The following is a 10,561-nucleotide window of genomic DNA, read 5'->3' as shown; positions in this document are numbered from 1 at the left end:
CTGAGGCAGATAGAGACAAGAGTCAGGAGTATGCTGGTGAAGTTTTTTTTCTTTTCTTATGAAAACTGGTGTGTCTGCCAGGGAGATATTTTCTGTCTTGGTGGTGGACTGAATGATTGTTCCACAAAGATGCCCATACCCTTATCCCTGCAACTTGTGAATATGTTATGTCACATGGCCAAAGGCACTTTGCATATGCCATTAAAATTAAGGAATGGACCTTCAGAGAGGGAGATTATAATGTATTACCTGAGCAGACTCAATCTAATGACATGAGCCCTTATAAACAGAGGACTTCTGTTTGGCCAGAGGCAGAACAGAGATGCAGCACAGTGGGAGTAGGAGAGTTTCCACATGAGACAGAGTCAACATGCTGTTTCTGACGTAGGGGCCCATTTGCAAGGAGTGGAGAGAGGCCTTGAGGAGCTATGGCAGCTGCAGCTGACAGTCAGCAAGGAAACGTGGCCTAGGTCTTAACATTACAGAGAACTGAATTCTTCATAGAACTGGATTCCTAAAGCAACCTGTGCAAGTGTGGAATGAGATTCTTCTCAGTATCTCCCCATAAGAACCCAGACTGACAGCTTGATGTGGGCTTTGTGTAACCCTGAACAAAGAAAACAGCACAGCCAACTCATATGTATTACCTACAGAAAGGTGAGATAATAAATGTGTGTTGTTTTAAGTGCCTTGATTTATGACAATTTGTCGGCAATAGAAAGTTACTACATTCTCCTGGAAGGACACCTGAGTTTTTAGGAATCCAGCTTCTGCTGATTGTTGCTATATAGTGATTTCTTCACACCTTCATCATCTACCACTTAGGAGGGAGGCTTTGGTTCCTGACCACTTAGTTAAGCTCGCTCATCAATTTATGGATTCAGTGGCCAGTCTCAAATATTTTATCAGATTAAGTTCTTTTGTCTTACTAATCCCATTTGCTTTCTAAAAACTCTTTAGGGGCACCTGGGTGGTTCTGTCGATCAAGCATCTGACTATTGGTTTTGGCTCAGGTCACGGTCTTGCAAGCCCAGCATTGGGTTCTGTGCTGACACCCAGAGCTTGCTTAAGATTCTCTTTGACCCTCCCTTGGTCATGCTGTCCCTGCCTCTCTCAAAAATAAAAATAAATAAGTAAATAAACTTAAAAAAATAAATTAAAAAAAATATTCCCTAACTTCAGGGTTATCTTTCAAGAATCAGTAGATCCTATGCCAAATCAGACTGCTCACAAGCTAATTTGGAAAAAAAACTTTGAGTGAGAGAGAAGCACCAAGAGCAGATGAGCAGTCTAAACTTCACTGCCAAAGTAAACAACCACATGAATGGGATTACTGTTATCACAGAGGGATTCCGTGGTCAGGCATGGGACAGACAGGGGACACCTTCAGGAGTTTGGAATGCACTAAGTTAGGGGAAAGGCACGTGATTCTGGGGCTTCTGTTTCACTGTGAACAGAGTGCAGCCTTATGAAAGGAAGTTGGACAGCTGGTCAGGATAGAGATTTTGACATGAGGCCATACTGGGAAGACCCAGGGAAAGAGTGATGTAATTCAGGAAGCGCTGGAACTGGTCCCAAATTCTGGGACCTGGGTGGAGTCAGCTCTCAAGGAACCCTGCGGGTAGAAGCAGGAGGAGCCTAGGTAGATTAAGCCCACCAACTCTCCTGAAATTGTTTCTAATTCTCATTTTCTTCTTTATTTATTTCAGCTGGGCTTAATACATTGGCCACAGGGTCCTTCATTTCAATTTCCTGAGACATTGTGGAGTAGTGAGAGTAGAAATGAATTAAGAGACAAAACATTTGCTTTATTCAAGAAGGAGTGGAATAGTGAGGGACCCTAAATGAAGTCAGACCAGATGTCTAGTCCCACTTCTGACATTTATGAGCCAGATGAAGTCAGGAAAATTGCAGAGCTCTGTAAGACTTTTCTGTGAAATGAGCTAGAGAGGTCCTATTCTGTAGGACTCCTGGGATGTATATAATGTATGAAAGCACTTGTCACATGTCTAGCATGTATTCTGTTTTTAATAATTTGCAGTAATGACTATTACTTTTTTGACCCAGACTTTACTAAAATCTGCTCTGTGATTTTTTTTTAATCCAAGAGGTATCAGAGAATATGCAGCACCCTATGAGACAGCACAACAAATCAGCCAACATGATGCATAGCAAGTAAAGCTAAATTACTTACTATGCGGGCTTTTCAGGACATGTTATTTATTGCATGTTGGGGAGAGTCTTCCCAGTTAGGTGGAAGTTAAGAGTCATTGGGGTCAAGAACCAACTCCCTCCAACTGTCCTTCCATCCAAACCACTTCTCTTTTCATTTATTTCAGTTCCATTCAAAATCTATCCCTTACTTGGAGTTTGCCAAATTACACATAACTTAATAAGATGAACTTGAATGTAGTGGGAGGTCTCTCGAGGCCAGAGCAAAGATTGCTAGCACAATGGCTTTTAAGCATACCCATGTCATGTGAGTATCACCTCTATTTCTCAGAAACTTCCTGGGGATGATATGCCTAAAACACAGTTTGTGTGCTGTGTTGAACCGCCCTGGGAAAAGAACCGTGGGGAAGGATGCAGGACACCTTACATTCCCCAGGAGATTTCTCTCTGGTTAATTCATGATTTTCAAGTAGCTGCTAAATAGTTTTCCATTCCAGGCTTTACGTCTCTTAACTCTGGACACAACTTCTGCGGGTCTGGCCCCTACCCACTGCCCCCACAGCCTCATCTGACCCACCACCCAGCTTCTTGTAAAACTGACTCACACCAAAGGACTTGCAGTTGCCCAAAGCCCCAGACCCGCTGGCCTCAGGGCACCTTACACTTGACTTCTCACATCTGGATCCTCCCCATGGGAGGATGTGAGAAGTGAAGTGATAAGTGCCCTGAGGCCAGTGGGTGTATCCCATCCTCTGTCCTACTTGACAGCTACTTCTACACTCTCAAATTCTATGGGCACAGTGGGTTTTGATTATCCTGACACTCCCAGTACTAGCACGAAGACTCCCAAAGAGCAGATGCTCAAGGAATGTTTGAGAAATAAACGAGACAGTGTGCAAGACATCTAATTTATTATGCTATAATTAATTCTACATTATTGAATAAACTAAGCACATCTAAGTGTGTATATATATGTGTGTGTGTGTGTGTGTGTGTATATATATATATATATATGTATGTGTGTGTGTGTCTATATTAACTTGAGAGAACAGACCAAACGGTGATAAAGGAATGTAAAAAATTCATCATCTTTTACACTCTCTATTTCTTGATCCCAGCATTTTACTGCTGAGTTCTTTCATGGAAATGCTACGATGTTATGTTCCAAGTAACTAAATAAAATGGAAATTTTCCCAATTTTTTCTATAAAATTATAAAACTCTTACTCTTAAAACTCATGAATATCAATAAATGAATTACTTATTCATAAACTCATACTCTGAAGCTACTTAAACTTTCTGTTAAAAGGAGCAACATTTAAACAAATATCCAGGTTCCTACATAGTACACAAACATGTTATATATTCTCTGGTCTCCAGCCCCACCCTGACTTTTCACTAATGAGAACATTAACTGTTCTCTTCAAACAGATAGTAAATAACCTTCCTCAGCCTTCACTTGGGGCAGGAAAAGCTGCTGGCTATGGCCTTGGCATGTGCACTGGCCATGGCAGTGGTACCAGCCTTGGCTAGAACTCTGGCTCGGGCTTGCTCTTCCTCATCTCTCAAAGCCTCTTCATACCAGTCTGGGAAGGCAGTGGGGACAGTATCATGGGTCTTGGCCACAAACTCAAGGACTTTCATCTTGCTGGTCTCAGCATAGGCTCTGGGGCCCCACAGGAACTCATAGTGTGGAGGATCGCTGTTGGGCACCTGGCGGTACTCCAGGTACTTTTCTTTCACCCAATCTTTGGTGATGAGCTTCTTGGGATCCCCATAGATGAAATTCTTTGTTCCATCATATAACCCCATCATATTCAGCACTTCCCAGACTTCCTCCTCAGTGGCACGGTTGCCCTTTGTGAAGATCACACCCAGGACAGTCATCAACAGGCCTGTCTTGGGCACAGCTCCATTATCATTCACTCTTGCATCGCAGCTCCGTTCCAGTTTGTTGATAAGGATGTAGGTGTTCCTGTTGGGATCCATTTCCTTTACATCAAGGCCAAAGACCAGCTCCAAGTGCTCAGAGGCTTTCCTTAGGATCTCATGGAAGTGATTCTTATAAATCTGGATTACATTTCTCAGCATATCTGCCTTAGTAATTGGCTCTTTCACTTGATACTTGTACAGCAGGTAGTATACCAACAGAGCAACTTTCTCTTCTATAGGGCCTCTGCGACATTGCTCAGTGGTATCCCTGGCCTTTGAGGTATTTTGCTTTTCCTCCACTTGATTGCTGGCATCTTCATTGAATTTTGTGTTTGAAGCAGCTGCAGCAGTAGTGCTGGTGGAGCAGACTCCTCCAGGAACTTTAGGACTCCCGGGTGTTCCCATGGCAGGGGAGCTCTGGGGAGCATCTTTGAAATGAGGAGATGGGGAAGAGGGAGACTCTTCTTCCTCTGGGGCAGTGGTCTGAGCAGGCACCAGACACTCTGGCCCTTCTCGAGACTGGCGGCGTTTTTCACGGGCACGAAGCTTACTCTTCTGGCCCCGAGGCATGATTCTGGTCAGGGACAGCAGGCACGAATGTGGAAAAGAGGATAGACGATTCAGTGACCTGGAGAAAAGAGGATGAAATAGTGTGATATCCTTTGGAAGAGAGATACCACCTTGGGCTTTATTAAAAGCCATTTCTTCAGGTTCCTTGAGGGTACTGCTCTAGGATCCCACAAGACTCCTCTTTTTGGATTAGCCTTTCCTCTGAGGACTCTGGAAGTAGCCAGAGTTCACCTTGGGCTGAAGCTTTCCACCCCTACCTGAGTCTACGGGAGCTGATACAGGGTTTGGCAGGTCCAGGCTCTATGGAGCCTCCCTTGTTGTGGAGTAAGGGACATTTCCATTCACATTCAGCACCATTTCCTTGACTTCTGATAGGACCTGTGGTCCTCTGATTAACCGATTTGATGCTGCCTCTTCATTCCAAAGCCCTCACCTCAACTGACGTCCTGGAGGAGGAACTGAAGGGGCACTATATCTGAGCACATCTGCCCAGGGTTGCCCTAAGACGACAGAAATGGCAAAGCTATGTGGGACCTTCTTCACCCTAGGATAATTAGGGTTCTCACTTCGCATTTAGAGTCCACAACTTGGCTTCTTGCAGGGCCTAGGACTGTCTCTTGGCTGACCTTAGACCTATCCCCTCAGAGCAAGAATTATACATTTTTGAAACATTTGAGGAGTTTGGTGAGGACTCAGTCTAACGTATCTTCCCCAGGGACCCCTTCGAGGGATGATATCACATGGAGGGCTCTGTGAAAAGCCTCTGTTCTGTGATGAGTGGTCTGCCCAATGCTCAGGTTCCTTATTATGGCTCCTCTCCTTGACTGCCAGTTACCCTCCCTTCTGCAGACTTTGAGGGCTATAATAATCAGACCAAGGCAGTCATCCACCAGATATCCTAGAATATGCAGTGGGGGGGGGGGGTAGGAGTGGGAGGAGACCCAAAATGATAGATATCCCCAGGGTTTTCCAGAGTTGATCACAGAGGAAGGTCCTGACTCTGTGCATCCCCCTCTGTTCTCACTTTGACACCTAGAAGTAACCAAGTTATCTCCTTATAATAGGGCTCTTGTCTCCCTGGGACCACTGAGGATAAAGTGAGAGGCATCTTAGCCTCACAGCCCTGCTAAGGACCCACCAGGGCTTACAGACGGGAAATATTCTTTGGGACCCCTTTTGTCTTGAGGGAGGAATTCCCCTCAGTCCTTTTTCAAGGTTATGAACGTCACTCAAAACCACCCCTAGGCCTCCATCTGCTAACCTGAGTCTAATAGCCTTAGACCAAGGCTCTTATGCACACCTCTTCCCGAAACTAACCAAAAGATGAAGCAAAGGGGCACCCGAGCCTTATGGCGGCCGCACTAGGAGCCTCCAAGGGCACACAGCAGGGGTGGGGCTCTTTAGAGCTCTGGTTTCTCCTAGAACACAAATAGGGGCGTTCATCAACTCCAGGCAGAGCCTGAGACTTGGTCCTCTGATCGCTTGAGGCACACACTGGAGTCAAATATCCTCACCCCTTGGGGTCTCCTAAGGCTGACAGCAGGGGCACGGCTCAGAGGGGGCTCCTCTCTTATGGGGGAGTGGAAGTTCCACTGAGTTCACTCTACGTCCTCCGCTTACTCCTCTGATACTAACACCCTGGTTCGGTGCTATTATTTATCTGAGTTCTCCGAAGGAGAATTCACCCAGCAGTACATCGGGTAATCCCTGCCTGGAACCATCTAGGGCTAACTGCAGTGGCAGGACTGCGGAGTCTTATGTCTATAGGGACGGAGTGGAGGCGGGGGTTCCTCAAACCTTACTCAATATTCTTATCTTACCGGAGATGAACATGAATTCCCCCCTCCACTGATCCGCCGCGACCCTCTCACAACAGGGGCACACCTCCCACGGACCCGAGAAACGGAAGTCAGTGTGGGCACATCCGGCTCCTCCTGCCTGGGGCCTCACAAGGGGGGACTGCAGAAGTCGGGCGATAAAGAGTGACTCTGTGGTGCCCCCCTGTTAAAGTGTCAGTAGTACTCAAAGTCATATCTAAGTAGGTTCTCATTTTGGCTCCTGGTGCATTGACTAAAGGCTCCCTGGGAAATACCCCCCTCTCTACCACCCCATTGTCCCCCCCACTCCTCCCCCACCCCACCCCACCCCACTCCTCCCCCACCCCACCCCACCCCACTCCTCCCCCACCCCACCCCACCCCACTCCTCCGCCTTCCCCATCCCGCCCCTCCCCCCTCCTCCACCACCACCCCTCCTCCACCACCACCCCACCCCTCCTCCACCACCACCCCACCCCTCCTCCACCCGCCCCTCCTCCTACATCCCTCCCCCCCCCACCTCCCCTCCACTCTGCCCCTCCCCCCACCCTCCCCCCCCAACTCTGGACAGTTTCTCAACTTAAACCCTTGCAGGTGGCGGATCGGTATCCTAGGCAGGGTGTGAGATTGAGAAACTGCAGCACTAGGTAGGAGGGGCCAGAACAGGTTCTGAGATGTCAGAGAAAATGCATAGTGACGATAGGCTTTCTTCACTATTCAAACAGACTTTTGGGAACTTTCTGTTAGAAAAGATCTACTTCCTATAGGAAAGAGGCAGATCTGCATAATTTTGTGAGACCCAGGTATTTTTATCTTATCTAATATTGAACAGTGTAGTGAAATTCATTTTACTTTTGGTTCTCATTTATAATACATATATACATGTCCTAATAATTATTGTATTGTATGGCAAGGCTCTTGAATTTACTGTAGTTATCTATACACCAGTTTTTTTATAGTCATTTATTTACTTAAATAATTCATAGCCTTTTCCTTTGGATTTTGTAAATGATGCTCATATTTAAAGCAAATAATTTCTATTCCTTTTTACTATTCCTAACGTTTATTTCTGTGTGCTTATTCTCGGGTTATGCATTCTGATCCAGTTTTGAACAGTTAGAGTTGGTAGCATACTGCTATGTGCTGTTCCTTACATTTATGGGAATGCTACAGACATTTCACATTTAAGTTTGTTTCCTATAGATGTGAGGAAATGGAAGTTCTCTTCTAATGTTAGTCTGCCAAATCATGCATTCACATTGAATTTTTTTCAGAAGTTTTTTCTGTACTTCAGTACATGATCAAATGCCCTTTTAAATATTATCTGTTAATGTAATATTTTAGGCAGTTTTTTCTAATGTTATAGCATCGTTACATTTCTTGGAGTCAGCCTCTTTTTTTTTTTCCTTCTCATTCACTGCTATATTGAAACTTATATGAGTTTATTTAGGATCTTTGCTTGTAGGTGAGTGAGCTTGGCTCAAGTGTTCTGTTTTCAAAGTGTCCTCAGCTGGTTTTCTTATCAAGGAGAGCTAGCCTAGGAAAATAAGTTGGAAAATTCCCCATTTTGGGATGCTTTGGATGTGCTTACATGAGATGGCAATTAATTATTTGCTTGTTACTTGGTAGAACTGGTCCCTGACTGCCCTTGTCCTGAAACATTTGAAGGTGACTGAAGCTTTGAGGATGGTTTACGTTTGTATTTCTCAGTAACAGTTTTCTATTCTGTTTGAACCTCTTGAGTAATTAATACTTTTTCTGAATAATATTCTATTATCATTTGGAGTTTGAAATTTAGTGGCTACATATATATTCTATTTGTTGTAGAAATTTTCATCCATACACCGCAGTAAAGAGAATAGCGTAGTAAAACCGATAGACCTGACGTCAGAATCAACAATCATCAATACATGACCTACCTGTTTACATTTATACCCATATCTACCCCCATTTCTGCCACTGAAGTAATGAGAAACAAATCCTAGATATCATGCCATTTCATCTTTAAATATTTAAGTATCTATTTCTAAAACACAAGTTTCCTTCGTGAAACAAATGTTCAATACTTAAAAAATTAATATACTCAAATATCCAGTTATTTTTCAAATTTACCTGACTGACATCCTTTTAATGTTTTTCTTTAATTTGGGTCAAATAAAGTCTATTCATTGTCCTTGCTTTTTATGCCCATTAATTTATAGATCCTACACCCTCCCACATATATACATTACCTGTTTTCCGTGTCATTCTTTGTTGAAAAAAAATAACCTCATGTTTTTTCCAGTTCCACATGACATGGATTTTTTCTGATTGCAACACTGGTGTCCTTCTCCTTCTGTATTTCTTTAAATTACTAGAAGATTCACCAGATTAAGTGTAACTTTTTACTGTCTCCTTTTTCTTGTTTGGAAAGACATTCATGGTGATATTGTGAATTTTTATTGCAAGAATAATGTTTGTCTCCCTTTGTGTTGATGTTTGCAATCTTTTAAGATTAACATATTTATCCATTAATTAATTAAGGGTTACACGATGTTAATTTTGTATTTATATCATTTTTTCTGAGTTTATTAGTTGAAATAAATTTTTATGCAAAAACCTATCCTTGCGCACCATTTAGTAATGATATTTATAATGTTCTCTTATAATATTTAAATTCCTTTTGCACCCATATTTTGTACATTATTTAACTAATATCGCTTACCTCTGTTTCTTTTGTTAAGTGATGATACTTATAAAACTGTCAGTTATATCAGTCTTTTCAAAGAACAGTCTTTTGTTTGTTGGCTGTATTGTCTTCTAATTCATCATTTTCTGCACTTTATTATTTCCTAAATTGTATTTCTTTAGTATTTCTCTAGTTTCTTGAAATTTTTGCATGTTATAAATATTTTCATTTTTTGTCTACTGAGATTTTAATTTCAATAACTATATTTTTATTTCTAGATATTATTTTAGTTCTTTTTCAAATTAGCCTCTTCTTTTTTTTTCCAATTTGTTGTTCTTATGATCTCTGTAATTCTTTTTTCTCTTTAATGGACTTTATTTTTTACTGAGATATAATTGACATACAACATTATATTAGTTTTAGGTGTACAACATAATGGTTCCATAGTTGTATATATTGTGAAATGATCACCACAGTAAGTCTAGTTAACATCCATCACTACCCATAGTTACAGTTTTTTTTCTTGTGATGAGAACTCTTAAGATCTATCCTCTTAGGGGGTGCCTGGGTGGCTCAGCTGGTTAAGGTCTGACTCTTGATTTTGGCTCAGGTCATTATCTGATGCTGGTGAGATCGAGCCCTACATCAGGCTCAGCACTGATGGTGTGGTGCCTGCTTGGGATTCTCTCTCTCCTCTCTCTCTGCCCCTCCTCTCTCTCTCTCTCAAAATAAATAAATAAAGTTTTAAAAAAATTTAAAAAAATCTATCCTCTTAGCAACTTTCAAATACACAGTACACTATTATTAACTATAGTCACCATGCTGTATGTTACATCCTCAAGACTTACTTATTTTATAACTAGAGATTTGTACCTTTTGACCACCTTCACCCATTTCACTCACCCTCCACCCTTGCTTCTGGCAACTACTAGTCAGTTCTCTGTATCTATGAGCTCTTTTTTTTTTTTTTTAGATTCCACATATAAATGAGAGCATACAGTATTTGTCTTTCTCTGACTTATTTCACTTAGTGTAATGTCCTCAAGGTCCATCTATGTTGTTGCAAATAACAAGATTTTATTCATTTTTTTTGGCTGAATAATATTCTACTGTGAATGTGTATATGCATATTTGTGTGTGAGATATGTGTGTGTGTATATCACATCTTTGTCCCTTCATCCACGGAAGTACACTTGGGTTGTTTCCATATGTTGGCTATTGTAAATGATGTTGCAGTGAACATAGGGCATATATTTGTTTGAGTTATTGTTTTCATTTTCTTCCAATAAATACCCCGAAGTGGAATTGCTGGACCATATGGTAGTTCTATTTTGAATTTTTCCAGTAACCTCCATACTGTTTTCCATAGTGGCTGCACTATTTTCTTAATAAATCTACTTAAGA

At 42.1% G+C, this 10,561-nt stretch overlaps 1 protein-coding gene across 1 annotated transcript; it reads right to left on the bottom strand.

Moving 5' to 3' along the window:
- Positions 1–3,066: 3,066 nt before the first annotated feature.
- LOC122477325 (melanoma-associated antigen B10-like) lies at positions 3,067–4,721 on the bottom strand. Its single transcript, XM_043570247.1, has one exon. The coding sequence runs from the start codon at positions 4,671–4,673 to the stop codon at positions 3,627–3,629; it is 1,047 nt and encodes a 348-aa protein (XP_043426182.1). The 5' UTR covers positions 4,674–4,721; the 3' UTR covers positions 3,067–3,626.
- Between the last annotated feature and the right edge of the window lie 5,840 nt (positions 4,722–10,561).

Source organism: Prionailurus bengalensis, chromosome X (assembly GCF_016509475.1).
Source record: "Prionailurus bengalensis isolate Pbe53 chromosome X, Fcat_Pben_1.1_paternal_pri, whole genome shotgun sequence".
Classification (NCBI taxonomy): domain Eukaryota; kingdom Metazoa; phylum Chordata; class Mammalia; order Carnivora; family Felidae; genus Prionailurus; species Prionailurus bengalensis.
This window is presented reverse-complemented; position numbering and strand designations above follow the sequence as displayed.

Bases quoted from the DNA above. Each gene is read 5' to 3' on its own strand.
- LOC122477325 (XM_043570247.1), bottom strand. From the start codon at position 4,673: ATGCCTCGGGGCCAGAAGAGTAAGCTTCGTGCCCGTGAAAAACGCCGC.